The sequence below is a fragment of the Trachurus trachurus genome (assembly GCF_905171665.1).
Source record: "Trachurus trachurus genome assembly, chromosome: 17".
Classification (NCBI taxonomy): domain Eukaryota; kingdom Metazoa; phylum Chordata; class Actinopteri; order Carangiformes; family Carangidae; genus Trachurus; species Trachurus trachurus.
This window is the reverse complement of record NC_139900.1, coordinates 22,743,752-22,769,882: the sequence shown is the minus strand read 5'-3', so window position 1 is coordinate 22,769,882 and position 26,131 is coordinate 22,743,752. Positions and strand designations below refer to the sequence as shown.

The 26,131-nt window shown below is 43.1% G+C and overlaps 3 protein-coding genes across 3 annotated transcripts; 1 reads left to right on the top strand and 2 right to left on the bottom strand.

Moving 5' to 3' along the window:
* Positions 1–1,684: 1,684 nt before the first annotated feature.
* Positions 1,685–8,994, bottom strand: glmna (glomulin, FKBP associated protein a). Its single transcript, XM_083991545.1, has 19 exons — positions 8,913–8,994; positions 8,428–8,525; positions 7,574–7,699; positions 7,367–7,480; positions 7,085–7,193; positions 6,710–6,998; positions 6,467–6,566; positions 6,165–6,346; positions 5,988–6,041; positions 5,658–5,688; positions 5,213–5,302; positions 5,055–5,096; positions 4,839–4,912; positions 4,658–4,742; positions 4,454–4,563; positions 3,741–3,804; positions 2,349–2,484; positions 2,143–2,213; positions 1,685–2,036 (listed from the first exon to the last, which is right to left on the bottom strand). The coding sequence occupies exons 2-19, from the start codon at positions 8,464–8,466 to the stop codon at positions 1,947–1,949; spliced, it is 1,806 nt and encodes a 601-aa protein (XP_083847671.1). The 5' UTR covers positions 8,467–8,525; positions 8,913–8,994; the 3' UTR covers positions 1,685–1,946.
* Positions 8,995–9,052: 58 nt separating this feature from the next.
* Positions 9,053–20,181, top strand: rpap2 (RNA polymerase II associated protein 2; the record flags this gene model as incomplete). The annotated part of the gene is made up of 12 exons (XM_083991011.1): positions 9,053–9,114; positions 9,362–9,407; positions 9,555–9,669; positions 9,957–10,055; positions 10,141–10,206; positions 10,304–10,392; positions 10,504–10,539; positions 10,677–11,787; positions 11,965–12,071; positions 12,806–12,886; positions 17,461–17,529; positions 20,037–20,181. The coding sequence occupies exons 1-12, from the start codon at positions 9,060–9,062 to the stop codon at positions 20,179–20,181; spliced, it is 2,019 nt and encodes a 672-aa protein (XP_083847137.1). The 5' UTR covers positions 9,053–9,059.
* Positions 20,182–21,305: 1,124 nt separating this feature from the next.
* On the bottom strand, positions 21,306–23,711 carry gfi1aa (growth factor independent 1A transcription repressor a; the record flags this gene model as incomplete). Its single annotated transcript, XM_083991039.1, has 6 exons — positions 23,585–23,711; positions 23,235–23,435; positions 22,222–22,628; positions 21,896–22,033; positions 21,606–21,771; positions 21,306–21,484 (listed from the first exon to the last, which is right to left on the bottom strand). Exons 1-6 carry the CDS (start codon positions 23,694–23,696, stop codon positions 21,306–21,308), a joined length of 1,203 nt encoding a protein of 400 aa, XP_083847165.1. The 5' UTR covers positions 23,697–23,711.
* Positions 23,712–26,131: the final 2,420 nt, after the last annotated feature.

Sequence of the window (26,131 nt, the reverse complement as noted above, 5' to 3'; positions counted from 1 at the left end):
TGAAGTGCTCTAAAACTTGCTGGTATACGGCTGCGTTGACCCTGGATCTCAGGAAACAGAGTGGACCGACACCAGCAGATGACATGGCACCCCAAACCATCACTGATGGTGGAAACTTTACACTTTACTTTACACTTTACACTTTCCTGAGATCCAGGGTCAACGCAGCCGTATACCAGCAAGTTTTAGAGCACTTCATGCTTCCTGCTGCTGACCTGCTCTATGGAGATGGAGATTTCAAGTTCCAACAGGACTTGGCGCCTGCACACAGCGCAAAATCTACCCGTGCCTGGTTTACGGACCATGGTATTTCTGTTCTAAATTGGCCAGCCAACTCCCCTGACCTTAGCCCCATAGAAAATCTGTGGGGTATTGTGAAAAGGAAGATGCAGAATGCCAGACCCAAAAACGCAGAAGAGTTGAAGGCCACTATCAGAGCAACCTGGGCTCTCATAACACCTGAGCAGTGCCAGAAACTCATCGACTCCATGCCACGCCGCATTAACGCAGTAATTGAGGCAAAAGGAGCTCCAACCAAGTATTGAGTATTGTACATGCTCATATTTTTCATTTTCATACTTTTCAGTTGGCCAACATTTCTAAAAATCCCTTTTTTGTATTAGCCTTAAGTAATATTCTAATTTTGTGACACACGGAATTTTGGATTTTCATTTGTTGCCACTTCAAATCATCAAAATTAAATGAAATAAACATTTGAATGCATCAGTCTGTGTGCAATGAATAAATATAATGTACAAGTTACACCTTTTGAATGCAATTACTGAAATAAATCAAGTTTTTCAAAATATTCTAATTCACTGGCTTTTACCTGTAAACATCATTGGACTGTTTCATTAGTCAGACTTCAGTTTATTCACTTTAAATGTTTCAATTTTTTGCTTAAGTCAAAGATGTTCCTCTTTCTCCTCATAGTCTTTTGAGCCCAAAGACATTTTTGTATCCTTCCCCAGATCTGAGCCTGGACACAATCCTGTCTGAGCTCTGCAGGCAGCTCCTTCCTCTGATCTGCATCCTCAGCTGTGAGACACCAGGACAGATGAGACAGGTATGTGTGTCTTTCCAAATCATGTTCAACCACAGATTAACTCAGTGTCGAAATTTCCCAAATATGATCAAGAGAAATGTGATGACATGGGCTAAATTATAGAGAGTAAAGGGTCTGAATATTTATGTTAATATATTTCAGCTTTTCCTTTTAAATTTGCAAAAAATTATCACCTGATAGAGGCGTAACTCTGTGAACATGCCGCTTCCTCTAGTCTATGACATCCTCTCTCCCTCTCTTTTTTCGTATAATTACGGCATAAATATTTGAAAAGGAAAAGGTGATGAACCTGCTGGGCTGTACTTGCTATTTGATGCTTTTAAGTCCCATCCAGGTTCATCAGCTTTTACTGTCCTCTGAAAACACTTCCACTGGTTTGGGATTATTTGAAGCATGTCAAATTGACGGTCTCTTCTGAAAATGTTTGTTTGGTTTCTTAAAGAGTGACATAAATATAAATCAAACACCAAATAAACAAATTAAAAAGCTGTGATTATTTAACAATAGTGAAAAAGTAATGACCTGTGCATTTGTTGAAATTATTACTCATTTTTTAAAGCTGTAGAGGACGGTAAACTACAACTTCTTATCATAGAAAATCTCACACAGACAGTTTAGAACTTTATTTAGGCTTTTGTGAGTACAAAAGTTTGCAAATGTAACACAGAGCTGATACAAATTTCTCAGCCTCAACAAAGAAACATTTTACAGTTTTACTTGATTCAAAATATTGGACGACTACCTGACGAAAGACTTTAAATAGAAAAAGAAAAAAGCAGTTTCATGGTTTAACTGTTTGAAATGATGCATCCACAACAGGAGGAGAAAGAAAATTTGATCCGTTAGGTCCTGAGTCAGGTGAGGACGTCCGGCCGCTCGGCTAAGGACTTTCCTTCACAGCGGTGAGTTCCTCTATCCGCACCAACACGCTCTCGATCATGTCGAACGTGTGCAGGGCCGAGTGCAGAGCCTGAGAGGATGAGACACATTAACATTAGTCAGTCGTCACTGTGCTCTTCGTCAGCACTGCACAATCAATGCTGGTTGATCCTCATGAATATGAAACAGTCACCGACCTGAATCTGTGACTCTGAAGTCATGCTGGGCAGCTTCTCATCACCAACGGTCAAAGAAACCGTCGCCTCGTCTGGAAAAAGGGTGAAACCAGCTTCACAATGGTAGAATACGGAGCATATATATATTTTCCTCTACTCTTACACGTGCACTGTGTCTTTGTCTGAGAAAGGTGGACCTGAGAGAGACGTGAGCGTGCTGATCTGACCTTTGAGCTTGGCCGTCTTGGTGTCCATGGTGTCGTGCAGCTCCCTCTCGTAGTGAGCTCTGGACATGTTCACCCCGACGCGCAGAGGCTTCAGGAACGTGTCCTCTATCTTGTACAGCTCCGTCCATATCCCCGTCTGCAGGATCAAAGCAGCAGAACAACAACATCATCATGAGTCGAGTGCAGTGACGTGACGACTGAGGAGGCCTGGCACCGATGCACTCTGGGAAGCAGAGACCTGTCGGTGAGTGGGGGTGAATGGCATCTGTTTGTGGCGTTTCCAATGAGCAGCGATGGGGATATTTAACTCACCTCAACCATGGAGACATTATGAGACAAACGGGCCCCTGAGCACAGACACTTAAAGGCCCCCAGCTCTCCTAGAGCGCATTACAGCCTGACGCACGGAGCCAAAGTGACTCTTTGTGGTCGTTTTGTGTCCAGTCATGCTGCTTCTTCTGTCTCTTTGCAGTGGCTATGCATCTCTCTTAAAGGGATAGTTCAACATTTTGGCAAATTCGCCTAAATAATCATGTATAATTATGTAACATTACAACACATGAAGCAAATACTCTGAACTTCTGCTCTGGGATGTAGTTCCGGCTATGCATTTGCCTCGAAACCAACTCCGTCTCGTAATGTTACATACTTATACATGATTATTTCATAGCGTGGTCAATGTGCAGGTCACAACTTGTCCACGAGAGCGTTTTGGAGTTGTTGGATTGTGTATTTGATGAGTTTGATGAGGGACAGGGGACCTGTACCATTCACCTCCATTGTGTTCGCTGAGCAGCTCGCGTCTCTGCCCCGCTGATCTCAAAACAACAATGCTCGATAATTAAAGGTAATGAACCTACCCCATAGACTTTAAAAAATATGGACGTAGCATCCATGACGTCACCCATTGGTTTTGGGGAGTCGTTTTTGTGACTCAAATATGGCGGCCTGAACAGCGCCATGTTGGATTGGCCGGCTGAGAACCCGCCCACTGGCCTCGAAGCAGCTCCAGACCTGTCACTCAACGTTTCTGTGCCCTAATTGGCGAGAGTTTTAACCTAATAATAGTAAAATTTTAACATGGGGGGTCTATGGAGAATGCTGCTTTCTGACACCAGCCCCCAGCGGCAGCCGAGAGGATTGCAGTTTTTTGAACGCGGAAGTGAGCTTCACTTCTCAGACCGACAACTGCCCCCTTGACCTACCCCTATGACTATAAGGATTATGGCAATAGGGGAATTTGCCAAAATGTTAAACTATCCCTTTAAGTCTTTCTGCTATATTGGTTTCTTAAGTCATTTAGTTGACTTTCTAAGAGGAGATGTTGACCTTTCCAAGTCCGAAGTTGTTATTTGGCTCCGGTGTGAATCCACTGATCCAGTTTGTACTCACCTGGTTCTCTGTGACTTTGTCCCTGATGACCAGGTACCGCAGCAGGTTCAGAGACTCCATAACTCTGAGAAAGCAGCACAGACAGGGTGAGGTCATGGTCCATTTACCAATATATTAATATGCAGCATTAGCATATCGCAGACATCCTGATGTCTAAATATTTATTGTTATTTGCTAATAAATCAGACAAAATTAAAACACAGATCAGATGCCAGACGGGGTTTGAGCTTATTTTGAAACACTTTAAACCTTTAATACTTTCAGATGTAAAATGTCTTGCTTGCTTATTTTATGTAGTTATCTGTTAAAAAAAAACATTTTATTCACTTGAGAGAGAAAAAATGGTTCCATTTTAATTTATAAAAAATGGCAATCAATGGCCAGTAATTAAGGAATGTTTTTCATAGTAACAACACAATACCAGTATCAAATATTCAAAGGAAAAATTAAAACATCCTAGGCACAGCAGTCATTCATAACATTTTAGCAGCGCTCTGCTCATTAAACATTGTTCAGTTCACGCTTGAGAGATCAAATTCATCTTCATTCATTTTTCAAAGCTTTCAACAGAGAGAAATCTCACTTTGATCTTTTACAGTGTTATGTGTTAGTGTTAGGATCAGACTGGTGACTTGGTTACTTATCATGCCAGTACAGACTCCAGCCTTCTGTGCACTTCAGACAACTGACAGATGGACCGTGTGTGCACTGACCTGTCCAGGTACTGCAGGAGGTCGGTCTCTGGGCCGTCTGGGAGAGTGAGGACCTTACGCAGCAGAGGGAGCAGGTGAACTCCCTCAAACCAGGTGTTACTGTTACCTGGCTGAGGACAGAGAGACAGACACAAAGACACTGGTAAGACTTGACATACATATAAGCTCACAGACAGCAAATTTAAATGTGAAGGGGAAACTCACCTGCAGAGCAAAGTCTATCTGATTCTTGATGTTTTTGATGATGTAGCCTTCAACTCCAGAGTGACCACTGGTCTTCAGCAGGTACCTGGAACAAGGAGACAGTTAAGAGTCTTAATACTGAGAGGTGGAGCAGAGAACGACATTTCTGATTACTTTTAATGTCGGAGAGGTGGAGACTTACTGGAAAAAATTGTACTTGGCTTCTGTGTTGAATTTGTCAATGCTCAGCTGGAAAACCTTCAGACCTTTAGTTCTCTGTTGACAAGGAATAAAAATAAAAATATACATGTATATTTCCAAAGAGAACAACAAATTCAAATGAAATATGTATTCATTTCAAAGTATAAATACATGTTTTCCACAAAACAAAATTTATGAAACAAATGTTAAGACTTACCAAATCATGTCTTGGACATATCGTCATAACTTTCACTAAGTTCTGAAAAAACACAGTGAAATTAATAAGTGAGCCTGGTGCGTTCAATGATGCAGTGTAATAACACTAGAGTTTGAGCTGAGGTTTGCATGGTAAAGCTGAGTGGAAACAGAGATCACCTGAGGGGCTGTGCGGAAGGTTTTGATCTCCAGCAGATCTGCAGGCAGACTGCCGTCCACCACCCGCACCAGACTCTTCTCATACAGCTCCTGTGTGATGGGAAACACACACACACGTCAAACTACTGTTAAAGCTGAGCTCAGATCTGACAAACCGAGTCCGAGCTGCCCTGAAATGCCCACAGAGGATGAACTCTTTAGATTATGGGTTTTTACAGGTTTTTGCTGTTCTCATAAAGGAACAAATCTGTTGACTTCATGTTAAGTATAAACTTGGTGCAGACGAGTATCACTACATGAGCTGTGTGTGACCTCACCGATTTGCAAGACTCTGAAACAAACAAGTCACGGCTCTACATGTGTTTTCCCTAAAGTCACGACTCTACACAACCAGTGTCCAGAATATTGCAACAATGAAAACAACCTTGACTCAAGGTTGACTCACCAGTCCTTTCTGAATCCTGGTCTCCTCAGATCTAACAAAAGAGAGAGAAACAGAGATTTTATTATGTTCTTAAGCCAAATACACACTTGAGACAATAACAGGTAGATCCCTATATATTTATTCAGTGCAGATGTATTGTCAATGAGATACATGGTGTGTGATCTTTTATCCATTTATTGATGTGGTGTTTAGGGAGATTGTTCCTTTTTTACTGTGAGAGCCCCTTATAAAATCTGTATGTTTTAGCCAACATAGATGATATACATTGTATTTTTCTTTTGAATTTGAATAATTAATTAATTTTTAAACCCAAATTTACAGTATATTCACCTGGACAAGAGGAGGCAGGTGTGCTCGATGTTGCACCGAAGAGAAAACACAGGACTAGAGAGACAGGCAGAGAATCAGTAAAATACAATCCATCCATTCAGACGGTACGAGCTGTCATCAGGAATCAATACTGTAAAACAGCATCTTTGTCTTCTGTAGACGTTTTCTTCTACTTACTTGTAAACACTTGGGAATGTATCTGCAGTCAAGTGATGGACGAACACCAGGTGAGCCAGGCTGGCCAACGACTCTTTAGGGTAACGCACCTCCTCCTCCAGAAAACCTGGAGCATGTTTCCTCTTCAGCAGCGGCTGGTACACGAGATCGGTTAGGGACTCTCCGATAGCGCTGAGGGTATTCTGCTCAAACCAAACACACACATGACCCATCAAACTATTTACATTGTTATTATTTCAGATGGATATTCTGCACTTTCTTTCTTTAAATGTTCATGATGTGTGATGTTTCAGGTAACACACCAAAATTTCCGTGGCAAAGTTCCTGAGTGGAGACACGGCAAGAGTGTCAGGATCCTTGAGTTGTACCTCCAACAAAGGGTGACTCAGACTCTTCATACAGCTGCAGAACACAAACAAAATGCACTGGCTCAACCTGAATGCCACTACTGTGATTCATACAGCTCCTTATTATACAATTTCAGATGAGCTGATTTTCTTTTGTTGCAAAACTGAGTTGTGAAAAATGTCAAATTTCTAACTCACAACTTCAACAGTTCTGTTCGCAGCTCGTCCTCTTTATCTATATCCAGTCCTCCCTCCGCCTTGTCGGTGCTCTTGCTCAGCTCTCCGCCGTTCAGACGCTTTAGCCTGACCTCGTGGACGAAGGGTCTGATGAAGGCCATCAGGTCGGCGCAGCAGCGGCAAAGCGAAAAGACGTCGTCCTCCTCTTGCTCCTTGGTGAGAGGTAAAGGCAGTTTGGCCACCTGGTCCAGCACGGAGGACAGAGTCATGCCCAGCGACGAGGCCTTACGGCTGCCCAGACACAGCAGCACTGAGAGGAGGAGACGGGAGAAACAATCACATTGACGTTTTATAATAACACGCATTAGGGTGGAGATTTAAAGAAATGTCCCCAACCTTTCTGTAGAGGGTTCAACAGCAGTTGGACACTTTTCGCTATTGTGTCAGGGTCGTCGTGCTCCAGCTGCTCCAACAGGCCAATCAGCAGCTCCTTGGGCCTGCAAGTCTGAATAACCAAAGCTCATCCATAAAAGGAACATTTAAAGTCCAAACACTCAAGACAGTAAGTATCTCCGACACTGCCAGACTTGTATGTGGTTTAGATTTGATTATGAACTGTAGTTTGGACAGCACTAGACCATCTGTGATACTGTGAATCTGTGGAGCAGAAGAGCTGACCTCTAGCAGGTGGTTGAAAATCGCCAGGCACTGAGGAAGGCTCTTGCTTTCTTTCTTGAGCAAAACCTGAATCAGAGGAGGCAGCAGATTCCAGCCCATACATCTCACTATCTCCTACAGAGAGAGGGATAAACACGTCTCATGTTAAGAAACATCCTACACATTTAAAAGCCATTTTTAAAAGAGTTAGCTTTGATAAAAACCTACCTGATTCTTCTCATCCAAGACAATACTGAGGACCTGAGCGCTGTTCCCCTCCTCGATGCAGGTCCGCCCAGCAATTGTGAAGACGTCATGATCCTCAGTGGTGTAGCTGTCATCAGGGAGGGCTTGCTGTGAAAGACAGAGACAGATGAGGGGCTTCATTTAGCAATGGGGAAATTCAATTAATTAGTTTATCTACAGAAATGAGTATTGATAAATAATTGCAACACTTTTTGAGAAAAAAACAAACATTTATTGGCCCCAGATGATTAAATATGTCAGTCTATTGGTTGTTGTTACCCAATACTTCGGTTTTGGAGCGTTGATTCAAAGGGAGTTGATTGAAGACGTCACTTTCGCCTCTGGTAAACTGTGTCAGGCTTTTTTCATAATTTTCTAATTGATTATTATAAATAAATCCATGACTAAATCAATCAGTCGTCAATGAAAAATCATCTAAAACCTTATCTACTGTTTAACTTTGCTTTTCTGGAGTTACAGTGGGATAAAAGAAAAGAAGAGAGAGCTACGAACTACTAAACTACTACTTCTCAGTCTTACAGTCTCAGTCATTTGTCGTAAGACTTCCTGGGAGGAAGGAAGGACAGACAGTATAATCAGGCTGTTCACTTATGACTGTAACATTTCACTCCTGAGGCTATGTGTTAAAGTGCAGCTTTAACAGAGCTGTATGTGGCTCATAAAGATGTACGACTATTGCTCACTGTAGAAATGCATTAAGATCACTTGTATCACTAAATCAAAATGCCTCCACTGAGTATGTTAACATGTTTATGGAGAAATGTGGTATGGATGGGTGGATGGATGAATAGATGAGGTGTCAGCAGGAGACTCACACATCTCTGGACCACATCACTGAGCTGCTCCAGAGCCATCCCTGCTGCTGCTGCTGCTGCTGGCTTCAGGTGAGGTTTACCTTTGATCCACAGCAATCCTCCAGAACAAACAGGACACAGAAACTGTCAAAAACAACACAGCTGCACACCATAGTAGCTACAGTACCACATAGTCCAACAACAGCTGATAATTCAAGAGGCTCTACTTCCAACAACGAGCTGGCGTTAATCACTTTAAGCTTTATGCATGGACACTTGACTGATGCCCAGGTTTAGGTCAGGTGTGGGCTGGGCAGTCTGTTGTAAACAGAGCTGAATGAACGCTCGTCTCATTATCCAGAAGTAGCTTCGCCATTAGACAGAAAACAAAGGTTTTATCTCTGGGAGCGGCCGGAGCTGCCCGGACACAGCCGCCAACTGTGAGCACTGCCGGTGGACATACAGGCGTCAAACAGGACGATTATTACAACAGTGTAGGTACCCACCAGAGCTGCATGCCCCAAACTGCCCAGTTAAAGCTACCACGCTGCCTGACAGGAGTGTCCGCGCGGCTGGTGGTATGTCCCTCCGCGGCTGCCGTAGAAGTAACTACGTCACCGGTCAGAGTTGAAAACGCATCAAACAGAAACAGCATGGAGACGGAGGAGAGGAGAAGCAGCGGAGCCTGCTCCAAAACAGCCAAGAAAGGTTGGTTTACACCCAGAGTTTGTGTTTTCACAACACTTTGAGGCGTTACAAACATGTTAGCGTTCCGAAAAGCTATATAAAGAAATAAAAACTTCACTCACACCGACGTTATGTGTAGGCTACGTCTCATGTAGTGGTTTCTGTAGTTGCTCATTCACAGTTTGGTAAACTACTGTAGGGACTGGGAGCATGTTGCACTTCAACTAAACATGTCTCATGTGTGTGTGTGTGTGTGTGTGTGTGTCAGGTGGAAAACGTGTCAAAGCCCTGACCGCTGAAGAAGAAGCAAGAAGGTTTGAAAAGGCGCATTTTCTTAGTTTCATTAGCTGCTGCTGAAGATGCTTTATCAGTGCTGATTCAATGAATTAATGCACGTGCCTCCGTACAGCAGTGCTTTAATATCACACTGTGGTTGTGTTTGTGTTTTGTGTTGTTGTCAGGAGGGAGGTGCTGAAGGAGAAGCTGAGGGAGAAGCTGGAGCTGGAGAAAAGAGCTCTGCAGATAGTGGAGCGTCTCCTGGAGGAGAGTGTGGCTGAAGACTTCCTCACCGACTGTGTATGTGTCATCTCAGCACACTTTATGTTTTTACTTAATGTCCAGTCTTATATCTAATGGACAGATCTGTTAGACACAGCTGAAGATCAGAGATCTGACTGTTTAGGTCCTTTTAAATGTGCAGGAGTGATGTCCTTTTCATAAAGAGTGAAATTTCACATGTCATTTACTGTTCACAGCCCCTGCTAATACTGAGTGATGTGCTATATTGAGGGTTTTTAAAATGTTAAACTGACACTTGACATAGTTGTTGTGTTGAGCCTGTTCTCAGTCTCCTTCTCTTACAGGCAAAATTCATCACTTCTGCTAATTACAAAGACACCATAGAGGAGCGGTCCATTGCTAAACTGTGTGGTTATCCTATATGTCCGAATAAACTGGGCAAGGTAAGACCATCTGTAGCAGATCATTGTATTTTTTATTGCGTTTAATATTCTGTATCATGGCTCATCTTTACTTTTCACCTCACAGGTCCCAACTCAACAGTATAAAATTTCCACCAAGACCAATAAAGTGTACGACATTACAGAGCGAAAGGTCAGTGCTGCTGCGTGTGTTTAAAAGTATGTATGAATACTGTGTTTCTGATCGATAAATGATAATAATTCTTTTTCGCTTTCTCTTTAATGTTTAGTGTTTTTGTAGTAACTTCTGCTACAAAGCCTCCAAAGAGTATGAGCTACAAATATCAAAAACACCTCTTTGGCTCAGGCTGCATGAAAGGTACGGTATGAAATACTGCTCCCTGCTTCCTTCCTAAACAATAACTATGAACTGATAGTTGAATATAAACATTTTCTATGGTCATGTGTTTAATTTGCTCTTCACTAACAGCCCTCCAGAAATCAAATTGATGAAGAAAGGAGATGGGTATGTACTATTTGCATTGTTTACATACCATGATACAAAGTGAAAACTTTAAATAGCAATGCATCTAAGAGTTATTATAAAACTGTTTCTTAAAGTGTCACATAGATTTGCTAATTCAGCCTTGTGCATGTGTTCAGTGGGAGCTCTGGTGAGGAGGTGTTTCTGTCAGAGAGGTGTCTTCAAGAGGACGACATCGAGAACCCACCGCCTGCTCAGCCTGAGCCCCCTCGCGGCTCTCAGCAGCTCGGCCCTGCGGGAGGCCTCAGCCACAGTGACGGCAGTGACATCGAACAGGAGCAGGACTTTGTTTCCAGCATGTTCTCCCAGCGGCAGGGACCCAGGGTGCACTGGGGTGACCTGCCAAAACGAACAGATGAAGATGAGCAAGGGAAGCCGCAGAGGAGACAGAAACATAACAGCGAAGGCGATGAAAAGGAAATGGAGAAAAATCAAAGTCAGGATCCAGAGAAACTGGGAGATGGTGAAAGGAACGAGTTGCATGTACGTAAAACAGAAGTAAAAGTTGATGCTGAACAGCTGCACGTCATGAACACCAACCTGACTCAGCAAGAGGAGAAAGACTCACCTGAGGACTCCACCGTGGAAGACGCCACAGCTAAGATGAATTTGTGCAGTTTGTCCGAGATGGTGGCACCTTCTGTCCCGCTGCCTGCCGACTCGGCGTTGGCACAGACTGAACATACGACTCCACTTACTGACTCGGACCCCCCAGGAGAAAGCAAACAGCTTTCCACCACCACTGATGAGAGCAGCAAGCACAGGACAGTGTGTGAGCAGCCAGGACTCAACATCACTCAGGTGGGTATGAGCAAGAAGGGGGCGGCAGGGCTACGAGATCTACTCAAGAACCACACTGCTGCGGCGAAACCCGACACCGTCCGTCTGAATCTCCTCGAGTGCTTGAGGAAAACCTTGAGGGAATGGAGCACTGACGAGACCTTGGGCTTCCTTTACGGTGCCGACCATTCACTAGGATCTCCGTTCACTGATCTAAAAAAGGAGGAGGAGAAGGACGGCGACAAAGATGCAGAGCTGGATGAAGACGATCTTGAGGATGATGTGACGGCGGATAGTGGAGGGGACGACGCTGGGGTGATGCCGTCTGCTGCAGTACCAGACTTTGAGATGCTGAAGAAGGAGACGCAACAGCAGGAGCTCCGAGTGAGGGAGTTTTATAAAGGGACATGGATTTTGCCGGGGGGGAAGGAGGCGCCGGATGTAAACAAGGTGAGTGAAGGAAAAGAAAACAGAGAGCAGAGTTATAGATGGAGCCACTTGTTGTGAGAGTCCTTGACCACATGGAGGCACTATATTGAAAATGTGATTTGATATGTAAACAAATTTGATTGGCACAGTATTAAGTGTATTTATGTCTTGACTTGACATCTTGTTTTTTTCCACAAGGTGACAGTCCAGGGCCAGGGACATAAAGACCCAGTTCTGCCGCTCGTTGACTCCAATGCACAGCACCTCATCCAGAAACGAATCGCAGTGGAGAAACTCACTATTTGGTGTGTTTTACGTGTACCTCTTCCAGCTATATATATATATATATATATTGGGGCTTTTTTGGCTTTAATGGACAGGACAGTTGAGAAAGAGACACGAAATGGGAGGCAGAGGGGGGGGGGGCAGGATAGGGCTGCTCGGCACGGGATTCGAACAGGGGTCACTATAGCCTCAACACATGGGGCAGGTGCTCTACCAACTAAGCTAAACACCGCCCCGTTTTTACACCCACATGCATGTACATTTAAAACCCCTTTATAGTGTAATATATGTGAAAATGTTTATTTGCAGGGTCACTGGTTCATTAGACATTATGATGGCTCATTAATCTTATGAACTTATTTTATTAATCCAGCCGAGCCCCTCTGTAAAACACAAAAATAGACTAAATTAAAAATACAGAGGCAATGAAGAACTAGTAAAGTAAATCTTATGTGCGTTCTCCCTGTGAACCACCATTACTTCAGTCTAAGAACTTCAGCCTAAGAAGTCATATTGTAGATGGGCTGTTGATTAATAGCAGTAGATACCAGTTCAGACAGTCAATGATTAAGATGCAGTTACAGGACTGTGGATTGGTTTAATTAAACACTGCGCAAAGGAAGATAAAACTACATGCTCAGTATTTGTTGTCGCCTTTTTGTAATTTCTGACTGTGAAACTGACTCATTTCCTGTTGTATTTTCTTGTATCTTTATCTCTATCTTTTTCTCTCATCTTTGTGTGTTTTGTGCAGTCTCAGGGACATTGTTGGTCCACTGCGTCTCACCATGAGCGACCTCTTCCCTGACCTGACCAACCTGGTCAGGACATTCAGGTCAGTACGGCACACACACACACACACACACACACACGCACACGCAGCCTCCTCACTGCCTGTCTCACATACAATTTCTTAGTTTTTACACACTCATACAGTTTGGATTTTGTTAACTCTTGTTCAGAACTAGGTGCACACACACACACACAAACACACACACACCCACCCACACTGTGAGAGCAAAGAGAGGGGGACCACACCATCAGATTTTTTTTTAATGGGAACAGTACATATTAATGGACATTGACATGTAAATATGTGAGATTATAGCCAAGTGGCTAATTTCCATCCCCAGTTCCATTGGCAGGTTGATGTTAGACATAAAAAACAATGACGATAAAAAGTACAAGAGGCAGGACTAGGACACTAAAACACCTTGACATCTTACACGAAACATATATAAACGACATACATAAACCACCAGTTAACTGACCAAAGACGGTTAAAAGAGTGGGTAAGGGGACCAAAAGATTACTGAGAAGTTATAAAGTGCTACAGTGCTAGTTAAAGTGCTGTTTGCTAAAGTGACGAGTGCATAAGTGCAAGAATTGAATTTGATTTGATTGCACGATGCCCCAATAAAGTGCAGGATCGACTTAAATTGCACTATCCCATAGCACACGATTGCACATGCAGATGTGTGTCCAATATTGCACAAAGTTTGTATACATAAATGTATTATGTACACACCATTGTATGAAATTGAGATACATATACGTATATGTATACACAATACAGAAAAGGAAGAAAAAAAGAATACAGAGTGGTTCCCCATACAATCAACCAATCAGCCCATAAAACACTGCCCATCACCTGTGTATTATCAACGTAATATAATTAACACTGGGTTCCTGCTGTGACCACCCAATACATGCGGTCTCCTCTGCAGTTGCTAAAAAGGATTGGTGGTTGTATTTTATTAATGCATGTCATGCAAAGTCTAGACATTGAAACACCAGGCTAATGAAAGGTATTATATATAATGTTGCTGGTGTCATATCAGTATCACTATCAGCAGTGACTTTCTGTTTGCTATTGCTGGAAGCTGCTTGTCATAAGTAAAAACAGGCAGATGCTGAATATCTAGATCATGCAGAACAGCAGTGGAGCATGCGAGTGTGTCTCTTATGCACCAAAGGCTTAAATCATTCATTCATGATGCTCTGCAGGGGAGATCTCACAATGTTGTGATACAGCCACAAAAAAAATATTGTGACATTTCTTATGGACTACTAATTAACTTTTTAACTTTTATTTTTGGTGCCTCGAGGAGAAAGAAAACACAGTGTTGACAGGGAATCAGGATTCACATCAACTCATTTAATCATTCAACAACCAAAAGCTGCACCTGATCACTGCATGTGACAGAAAGATTACTGACTGTCTCCCTGCAGTTTATAGAGTCAATCTGTTACATTTGTAAAATGGCGATGAGCCTCACTGTCCAGTTCATTAGTTAAAGGGATAGTTAAACATTTTGGCAAATTGGCCCATTGCCATAATCGCTATAGTCATAGCAGTAGGTTCTCTACCTTTATTTGTCGGAGCGGAGCAGCAGGCTGCTCAGAGCTATGTTATGGAGGCTAAAGGAATTTCTTGGTTTCCCTCATCAAACTCATCAAATACACAATCCAAAAACTCCAAAATGCTGTCATGGACAAGTTGTGACCTGCACATTCACCACGCTATGAGATAATAACGGAACGTTACGAGACAAAGTCGTTTTAGAGGTAAATTCATGCAAAACTGCTGATGCGCGTTGCCTTCAGGGACAGTTTTTCAGCAAGCAGTCTCTCTATTTACCTTGAAAGCGGCTCCGTTTCGTAACGTTCCATTATTATCTCATAGTGTGGTGAATGTGCAGGTTACAACTTGTCCACAAGAGCGTTTTGGAGTTGTTGGATTGTGTATTTGATGAGTTTGATGAGGGAAACCAAGAAATCCCATGAGCCTCCGTAGCGTAGCTCTGCGCTTTCTTAACTTGATATTTGGCATGTTCTTAGAATATTTAGCCTTTTTTTTTTATAGCACAACACATATATCTATAGCTCCCTGCCAGCTTAAGCTAATCATGCATCTAGTCTAGCATGAGATCAATATGATATCCTAAAAGAAATTAGGTTTTATTTGAATACCACAAACTGTGGGAAGATTTGATGAAGACCTCCAGTGCCCCCTACTGCCAGGCATGGCACACAACAACCAGAGATTTCTTCAGCTGACCATAGACATTTCTTCCTGTCACAGTGGGAGAAACAGAGGTTTATTATAACACTGATTAAAGCTGTAGTCTGTTGTGCGTCTTCACTTACTGGAACGCTAACATTGTTGAGATGAAGTGACACCTCTGCTGCTGTGACGAGTCAAAATGTCATCTGTGGAAAGTGCTCACCGGCCAACCACATTCATTCACACATATTCACTTTTGACATGTCATCACACATGTATTTAGTGGGCGGTCATTTTTGGTGTGTGCTTATCCGACACATCAGCACAGATGGAATGAGCACGTGGCGTACCGTTGTGACATGTTTTGTAATCTTCCTAAAACACCATACACCCATCTCCCCCTCCCCACTCTGCACTACACACCGTTACATAGTAGCTTGTTATTTCCTGTCTTAAAAGCTCCCTACGCCCACACAGGTGTCAGCACTTGAGGCTAATTAGACCCGAGCTCAGGTTGACGCTGGGTGGAGCTTTGCTGTTATCACATGAGGTCACCAAACGTCATTATAAATAGGAGACAACGCGCTCAACTCACATTCACAAAAACTAAAACTGGGTGCTGAATTCCTAATGAGGTATAAAGTTTTTTTTTTTAAATGTAAGAAACAGCACTCCAAGTTTAAAGATTTATTAGCCACACAGACGTTTCGGGTCTAGCCCTTCCACAGCGTGATCTGGCAAACAATACAAAGCACTCACAGGTGCCCTTAATTAAAAATCAATCAAGACCAACGCAGCTTGTCCATCACCACAGTCAAAGTCATGAGTGTCAAGAGTCACATGAAACACGATGGAAAAATCACGAAAAAATGATGAAGAAATCATGAAAAAAATGAATGATAAAATGTAAGCAAAATGATGAATGTGAAAAAATATAAATGAAAAAAATCGACAACAAAAATATTGCTGATAACAATGTGTAATGGTGTATAAACAGCTCATAAGAAACTCACCAAACGTCACCAACCAATCACAGGCCTTCTTCACTGCAGCCATTTAAACGTGTCCCAGATGAAAAACACAGGTGTTGGTTATAACATTAATTGTGGCTCTCGTCCCTCCACACCCATTCTGTAAATTATTTATTTTATCATTTAGACCTCAATTTCTGCCCTAGTTCTGTGTGTTTTTATGTGCAGAGGCTATAGTCCTCACCGCAGCGGCCCCTGTTTGATTCCACCGGTAGCCCTTTGCTGCATGGCATTCCCCCTCTCTCTGTCTTCCTGTCTCTCTCACCAGCTGTCCTATCAATTAAAGACCTAAAAGCCACCCAAAATACTTAAAATAATGATTTTTGTTTTGCCAGTCATAGTTAGGATAGTGTTTTATTCAAACTATTATATAACCGGTGCCTGCATTGAACATTTCCTGCCATAGACATATTGCTCATTCCCATCGGCTGGTTAGGATGTTTTTAACAGGCATGCTTTTAAATCACTGTGTCAGTGATTTAAACAGCGAGCAGGCGAAGGAGTACAACACCTCTGAGTCCTGCTTCCAGGAATTCTCTCTGAGCTGTCGAGAGGCCCCGCTGACGAGAGGCCGAAGCCAAAGAATATACACAGCGCTGTCAGAGCAGCATACATCACTGCACTATTGCAGCCAGTGTTTGTGGTGTTTGGTCCGGCCTCGTGCACGTTTTGTTTCTCTAGTTTACTGACCATTGCAATTAGGTTTTTTTTTTTTTTTTTGGGGGGGGGGGCTTTTTTGCCTTTAATCGACAGGATAGTTGAGAGAGACAGGAAATGGGAGCCACTTGGAGCGGGATTCGAACCGGGGTTGCCTGCAGTGAGGCCTCAACACATGGGCTGAGCTAAACACAGCCTAAAGAAGCTCAAATCAAAAGTTATGTATATGCAGTCTAATATATTATTCTGTGATTAGACCAGTGGTTCAAACTTTTTCTGGACAAGGGGGAACTTTTCAGGCCCACCTTTTTTTTGGGTGGTGGTGGTGGAGAGCAGCAGAGATGTTTTTTAGGTTACGTTATACTGTACTGTACTTACATACTTGGTGTTTATATCCAACATGTCACTGTTTACAAAATCAAAATCTCGTTTGTTCTTACGAAATAAAGTTTGTGATGTACCTATGTGGAGCACACCTGCTGACAGATGTGCAGCTGACAGTAGCAGTTTCCTGTCTATATGACCGCTATGGTTGTCCGAGGAATACATGCTCAGCAATCATGTGTTTCATTTTAATAAGTTGTAGCCTTCAGAAACGCCACGCCCCACCCTGTCATGTCTCTACTCCCCACCAGTGGGACGCACCCCACACTTTGAGAATCACTGGATTAGACTGACCTGCTGCTCACTGTTTTCTTTTGCTCAACACCACAGGTTCACCAACACAAACATCATCCACAAAACTCCAGAGTGGACCCTCATAGCCGTGGTGCTTCTACATCTGTAAGTTTACTCTGTGTGTGTGTGTGTGTGTGTGTGTGTGTGTGTGTGTGTGTGTGTGTGTGTGTGTAGAGGGTGTAGAGGGTGTAGAGGGTGTAGAGGGTGTAGAGGGTGTAGAGGGTGTAGAGGGTGTAAAGGGAAAAAAAATAAACAATAAAGCAGTAACATTTCCTAACTGTGACTGGGATTCACTTTCAGCTTCAAAGCTTCAAGGTGCATTTGACACAGTACAATATGATGTAGCATTGTTTAGCCCATGCCATATGGTGTTTGTGTGTGTGTGCATGAGTGTGCGTGTGTGCGCGCACTAGTAGTTCATGGACAGTTCCGTGCTGCTCCCGTCTGAGTACACACAGACGCCTCACAGCCTTATCTCCACCTGATTGCCCCTCTCCAGATCCGTGAAGCAGGACAGAAGGCACACACAAGCAGCCCTGTGCACTTTCGAGTTAAACACACACGTACACAATCGCACAATAGTCCCTCTGTATGTTTTCAGGCAAAATGGCCACTTTAAATTGCCCTGGCTGGGAAAACTTTCACCTGATGCTGCTCTGACTCTGATTTATGATTGCCCCCAGTGGCCCCGGCTCTGTTTACATCGGTATCATAACTTACATTATGGGCTCTCTTGAACTTAACAAAAGAATACAGCGAATGTTGTGCAGCGTGATGTACAGTAAATCTATCACTCTCAAAGCAAAGGGGTCATGTGGCTGCAAACTCTTCCCTGAAACTACATCACATAAATAAGGAATAGACTTAAAACTGAGAGCCTGTTAACGGACTTTGGTGTCATTGTCTTTCAGTGAAGTCTAGCTGGGAAATGGAGTTAAGAAAATACACTCAACTTATTGTCTGTGTTCTGTGGGAGATTCTGTTTCAAACCACTGGTTTAGACCAGCTTAATGATAAAAGACTTAATAACATGTTTATTGCATGTTTCTGTGATATCTGTGGCCTGTCATCAAGGCCCTATTTAACTTTATTTCTCTGAAATAATCAGCAGCAACATTTTCTCTCATTGCCACATGTCCCATCAGTCCTCCACAGTATGATTTCATTAGTGTCTATCTAACTTCAGGCCTCTCCATCCTTCCATTCCTCCATCATGAATAATTTGGTGCGCTGTCTTATCTGTCTGCTGCATGGCAGCTGTGGAGCTAGTCTGGCCTCTATTGTTCAGGCCAGCTGAATAATGGATGCCACCCCCACCCCACCCTCCCCTGCAACACTAGACCCCGGGGTGAACCGGAGATTAACCAGCAGCGCACCCCCACACAGGTAGAGAGGGCAGGTACAGAGGGGGAGGGGGAGGGGGAGGGAGGAGTAGGAGGAGAGCAGTGGTTGTTAGAGAAGTGATGGCGATCCACTAGAAAGTAGAGCTGGAGGTAAACAATCTTTACATGGTGATGTTACTGCAGCCATATTGGCTCATGCAAACATGATCGTAGTACCCAGGTTTTATTAATGATTATATTTCATTAGTTCTACTCTGTATTCACATTAGAAACACCTGTCAATATATTGCATCATTGATCCTAAACCTGAATCAAATCCAGCTAAAAAACCCTGAAAATTTCACATTCAACCTTTTATGTAGGTAAAATTAATGATTACAGGGCTGCTGCATTATGCTGTATTAGTGTTAGCAAGCTGCGCCTAATAATAAAATGGCTGCTGACAACTACACCACAGCAGAGGTACGGTACACTCGCAGCTAAAACACACACTTGGTCAAGGGCGGGGAATGTGTCAGTTTAGCTGGCGCTGCGTTGTGTGTGTTTGGCAGTTTTTAAAATACGTTTTGATAGAGGTGAGGATTTAAAACATTATATTAAAAAATAACAGATTAATTCTCCTAATCTGAGTGTTTACTCAAAGTTCAAATAAGATGTTAACATCACATCCTGATGTCAGAAATCTGGGCAAGGCCCCAGACAGACTTTGACATGTAAACATCGTATAAGGAGCCAAGATGTTCGGGTAGCAAGACGCATCTGATTACAAACCTAGATACTCTTATGATGACGTACTTAAGGACTTTATGTTTTTATGTTCAATGTAAAGGTCATGCCCCACACAGAGTCATGTATAGATGTCACTTCTCTGAAGGAGTTTTACTCGGTAATGTTGGTAACTTTGCTGAGTGAAGACCAGAACCTGTATGAATCTGTTATAGATATTGAAAAGACTTGATCTGTGTCTTACTCAGCAAAAGTGTCCATATTAGTCAGCAAACCTGTTTTTACAACATCATGAAGCGTGGTCAGCCCTCAGTGCCCGAACACGTGCCTTAAGTATAAGCTTATCATCGTAGTTCTAATTTTATATTGTTGACGGTACAAATATTCAGAAAGTCTTACAGTCAGCTTTGAGGTGGATCTGTGAATGTTCATCAAAAGTGTTGCGGCATTTATGAGCATGTGAATTTCTGGTATCTATAATTTTAGAAGATCTTGTCATGGCCTTATCAGTTGTGTGTAATTCCTGTGTGTCTTGTGTCTCAGGCTGTCGGAGGTTTCTCCTGTGGTGCGAAAGGCTGTGGAAAAACCAGCTTCAGTGGAGTATTTAAACACTCTGATGAAGGAGCTCGGTCTACAGGAGCAGGATCTACTCAACTTAGTGCACCTGTTCAAAACCCCAACACACTGATACACATTAAGGCATGGCCACAGTGAATATACACCCCGGATTGAATACAATATATTTGATATTTTCTGTAAACTGTATTTTTCATGAATAAATCCAGTTGTAATGTTGTGATAAAACCTCTTTTCTTCTGGTTTGGGTTTTGGCAAACTCAGTGACACCACCAACCAACTGATCTAGGATGTGGAGGTGGGGCCTGTTGATCTTGTGGAACAAGTGTATACAATCTGTGGTGTGATATGTGCAAATCACATCCTTGAAGTTGTGCATCTGTGGATGTTTAACCGGTGCAGGGCCAAATAAATCACACCCAGCGTTTCCAAGTGAAAGCGCCATGTGGACACGCTGCTTATTGCTGCGCTGGAGGAACGTCTGTTGCAATAAAAGTGACGCTATTTCTCCATGACTTCCTTCACATGAAGGTTTATGGCACCATAATGTCATTTGTTATATGAGCATGTTAACAATGTGTGTGTCTGAAAATATTTGGTTTTGACCAGGTGGCGCATGCAGCAAAACGTTTTTTTTTCCGCTGTAATAGTGGAGATATAACTTTGACCTGTCACGCAGATTGGGGTCGTGATTGATGGCCTGCATGGCTACACACTGCTTCTCGTTTTTTACAACGTACAATCAGTGGAGGACACACACAGTGTATTCAGTTTTGAAATCCTACTGTCAAAATCATAATATCAATGTAACAAACGTTTTCCTGTAGATCCAGACCAAAGTCCGGTTCATTCTTAATTGAAAAAACTGACAAGTGCGCTTTAAATGTTGATATTTAATAACTGAGCGTTAATACAACAAATTGACAAAATCTAAAAGCTTAATTTCCACTGTCTGGAATGTAAACAAAGCAAAATCTGAGTATTAAGAAACCAGTGTTTCCATCTGAAAAGCTAGATGCTCTTTAATGTTAATAATTTAAAAACACAATCCATAAATAAACGTTTCTTTTTTCTTTTGTGTTTACCCTATCTCAGGCTAAAAAATAAGCTACATTTAAGGGAAACGGGTAAAGAAAATCCAACAAACAATAAAATAGAATAAAATAAAACACGACCATCCATATGCATAGTCAAAATAGAAAGTGCACGATTTCGATGTAGAGCACCGACGTCTGTTCATTTCAGTCCGTGCTGCGTCTCCTTGTGTCTCCTCAGGTCCACTTTCCTCTGGAAGCCTTTCCCGCACAGGTCACAGCCGAAAGGTTTGAAGCCGGTGTGTTTCCTGCTGTGCGTGATGAGGTTGGAGCTCTGGCTGAAGGCCTTCCCGCACACCTGGCACTTGTGCGGCTTCTCACCTGAACACAAAACGCACAGTTTGGTTATAGAGGCGGTGTTGTTGTTTTTTTTACGCATTACGCACGTCACGCGTAATGAAAAGTGAGATTTGTGGTGAGTTTTCAATGTGTCGTGTCTCACCTGTGTGGATGAACGTGTGTTTTTTCATGTCTGACTTCTGGTGGAACCTCTTCCCGCAGTACTGGCACGGATAAGGCCGCGTGTCCGAGTGGATGAGCAGGTGCGTGGACAGCGTGGAGGATCGTTTGAAGCTTTTGCCGCAGATTTTACAGCTGAAGCTCCTTTCCTAAAAAAAAAAAGACGTGAGAGAGTGTGTCAGTGTGAAAGGCCCCCATCCAAAATATTAGATTTAACACAAGGCCTGGGTCTGAGGCCCAGAGGCCTTTGACTGGTTCCGGTCCGGGGCCTACCTGAGAGTGGACCGCTCTGTGCTGGTCCAGGCTCACCGCGTGTCCGAAGGTTTTCCCGCAGATCCCGCACTCAAACGGCCGCGTCCCGCTGTGCGACCGCCGCACGTGAACCTCCAGGCCGTGAGGTGTGGAAAACACCTTTTAGGAAATGTGAATAAATTAGCAACACGTTAAGTTTCTATTTTTCTCAAAACAAAAACACTGATAAACACCTACATCAATTATTTGTTGAGGACATTTTAGTCTTTCTATGTCTTCATTTGTAATAAAATATCAGCATCTCTTCAAACTTTGGTTTTGCTGAAGTAAAACTCGGAAAAACGAACCTTGCAACATTTAATGCATTTATAGGATCCACTTGACTCGAAGTTCGAGCAGATAAAATCGTTCTCAGACTTGATTTCCGCAGCGCGAGGCTTCTGCTTTACATCCAGATACAGCTCGTCCGTGTCCCGCATCCTGCGGAGCTGCTGGGCCGCTGCAGAGTAATCCTGGTACCGTCCGGCCCCGGGGCCCCGCTGTGCGTAAAGAGGCTCCGCGCCGCTGTCCTCCGCCCCGTAGATGCTGACGGGTGAGCTGGGCTCCCTGTGGCTCTGGAGGTGGTGGCGGTGGTACGGTCCCTGGACCAGGTGCCTCAGTTCTGACCCGGAGTATCCCGACCAGGAGTAAGGAAAGAGCGGGATGTTGAAGTGGCGACCGTCCTCCGGTGCTGGAGTGGAGCATTTCTCTGAGTCTGGGAATGAATTTGGAGGCAGTTTGAGTGGAAATATCTGCAGTTCATGTTTCAAATCAAATGGATTGTTTGATCTCAATTGCACCGGGCTTTACTGGAAATGCACCGTGGCGTGCGTAATACTGATTTTAGACTAATGAACAACTAACTCTTAAGTCCCCGCATCGAAGTTTTGCATCTTACACGTCAAATATTTTTTTTGTGCGAAAGTAGACTCAGGCACAGAATGATTGGTGACATCTATTTTAAAAACGAAATTAATCAGATAAAACAGTGTTGCACATAAATAAACAATCGATTCCGAAACTGCGATAATGAATGAGCTTGAGCTTTGTTTTCCTTCACTGTAATCTAAACTATATACCTAACAGATTGAAACGTTTGAAAGAGTTTGTCCACCAATTGAACAAATATAGTTAAATAGGAAATGTAAAGTTAACAGTTTTTAAATCATCAGCTACTAGGACTTTAAAAGTTCACGGATCTAATCATCTAACGTCAAGCTCACGCTTCAATAAATCATAGCGGCGTGACACAAAGATTTGATAACTCATCCGAAACTATTAAAAAACTAAAGTCTTGTTAAAAAATATTTTTAAAACAGACCTGGTGAGGAGGAGGGAGACGGGGGACGCCAGAAATCACAGTCTGAAGACCGGTCACCCACGCTGCCTTCGCAACTGAGCGGAGAGCTGGACAGTGAGCCCGGGGACAGCAGCCGGGACCCGGGGGACAGTCTGTCAGCGCCGGCGGACACATCGTCCTGCGGCTCCAAGTTGGATTCAAACTCCCTCTGGCATTTGGTCTCTAATGACAGTAGATCAGAACAAGTTAACTTACTGGTTGTGCAACAGGTGTTTTCTTTTACTTAAATGTCATATTTCCATTTATAAAAATCGCTCTTATTAACACAATTTAAAGATTTCCGTGCATTATTACGCACAAACAAAACCTACCTGCGCACGCATGAGCCAGAATAGAGTCCAGTTTACTGTAGTCATCGTCCAGGCAGCGGGGCTGGTGGTAGCTGTGGGCCCGTTTACTCTTCACCAGGAAAGACCTCGGCATGTTTGGTGTTTTCCTTTTTCTTTTTCTCTTTCTCTCTCTCCTTCAGTCTGCGCTCCTCGCGTCTGAAATCCTCTACTTCACTTCGCCCACTCTCCACGCTGCTCTGACTTTATCTCTGGACAGATTGAGACACTATTGGTTGACAGGAGATACGGCGTTGGGATTTTTGGCAGGCTATTACGCATGCGCAGGGAGGCAGTATCGTTTACCAGGTGTCGCGGTACAGGTGGTCAAAAGCAGGCCCACCTTCCCCTCTGAGGGTCCCATAGTTACGGGATTGAAGAGAAGATATTGTATATCCTTAATGGTATAGAGACTAGGCCCACTCGCAGCTCTACACGGGAACATGTGGCGTTTATGGCTGCTTTGGACTCACTCTTTAAATTATAACAATAAAGTAAACCAAGGTGAGATTTGATATTCTATACTATGATGAACTAGTTTAAACTAAAAACCTTTTAAAAGAAAATGAAACAAAAAACAACAACAAATATCTTAAATGTTTCTCGGATATAAAGTTTTCTGGTATATTTATTATTCTGGCTATAGTCAGCCTAGAGATGCTGTGCGAACAGAAGTTAAAATAAATTAAACCGAGATTTGATCTGTGCGTCTGCTCATTCTGTTCAAACGGTTCAGATTGAACCATCTTGAACTGGACATGGATTTAAATCACCAGAGAAACACTTGACATTTTGGAGTCTCATAGTACCACAGGATTCAAAAACTCATATGGATATGATGAGACGTAAAAATGACTGTGTGTATGTGTGTGTGGATGTCCAGGGCGCAGGCTGTGCTGTGATGGATAATGACCTATTTGTTTGACACTGGTAAAGTGATCCCGTTAATGAGACGCGCGCGGCCGCTCCGCACAACAGCCTGCTGGTGGGGAGCTGAAGTATCCCTTTACAGTTACACTGCTTCAGCTTACCCGCACTGACTTCAGCCTTATTGTTTTACATCATTAAAACCCCCTCCCGGCCAAATAAACACCCACTGCGCTGTCCAATGAAAGAGACGCAGGTTAAGATTGACAGAGGGTCCAGGTGGGATATTACATTCACAAAATCAAGTAGAAATTAAAGTTTCTGTTACAAAAAAAAAAAATCTGTCAGACTCAGAATACAAATCATAGCGAAGATTTGGGCTCTGTTCAAGGTCGGACCAAAGCAGAGCGCGCGCTATCGATTTTTTTGTCCGATGTGGGAACAGCGTTTGTTTGATGCAGCTGCAAGTTCACAAGAGTGAGAGACCTGCAAGCAAAGCGCAGATAGCCGAGGCATGAAGCTGCAACACATGTCCCATACTCACACACAACACGGCACAGTGACACTGCAGGAGCTACATCCCAGCACTGAGGAGGACACACGAACACTGTCCACACTTAGACTGAACGTCTAAATATCAGTCACAAGCTGCAGAGAGAAACCACAAAGCCTCTGCTTGACGCACACACACAGACACACAGACACACACTCCTTCCTCTCAGAATTTAATTTTCATGTTAGTCAGCCATGACAGGCAAACAAAAACACTGATTCATGTTGCGATAAAGGACTCACGGTGCCACAATCTTTTAGGCATTTGCATAATACAAAAATAAATCAGTTAGACTTGGTCTCCTCTCATTGTTACCACATACATTTACACACATGCTGCATGCGCACGCACGCACGCACGCACACACACACACACACACACACACACACACACACACACACACACACACACACACACACACACAATATAATTCCAACTGTATGAGCACTTTACTGTTATCAGAGATCCAGATGTTGATGCTGCATGTTTACCTGCTGAAAAGCCCCGAAAACAGAAATCAGACTATAAAATTTGGCAACACTGGAATTTTAAGAACAATTTCTCATCTCTCCTCCTACTAATGAACAGATATCATCAGTGACGTCTTAAACAGTGTGAGCAAAGACACTAAGACCCTGAGTTTTCAAAGTCTGGACTGAAATTAAATCCATTTCAAAGGATATTTAACCTTGTGCTGACCTACAGCATGGAGACACCTGTCTGTTCCTAATTGCTTATTCAGGCCTCATGAAAAACATTCATATAGTTAAACACACATGTATTTTTTAAATATCTAAATGGTCATGAATAGGACATAATTTGAAGTGTAATGTATTTTTGGCAGACAGCGACAGCGCTCTGATGGTCCTCAGAAGAATCGGCTGCAGTGAGAGAGACACAGGCCAGGGACAGTGTTAATGTGACAACATTCAAACTCAGAGTTACACACTGAGTCAGAACAGGAAACCAAACGCAGAGACGAAGACGCTATCAGTGCTACCACAGCTCCCTCTCTTGTTTCTGTAAACCCACCCCCAACACATACACACACACACACACACATACACATATGCACACACACATCACCTCTCACCCAGCCACCTCTTCACCCA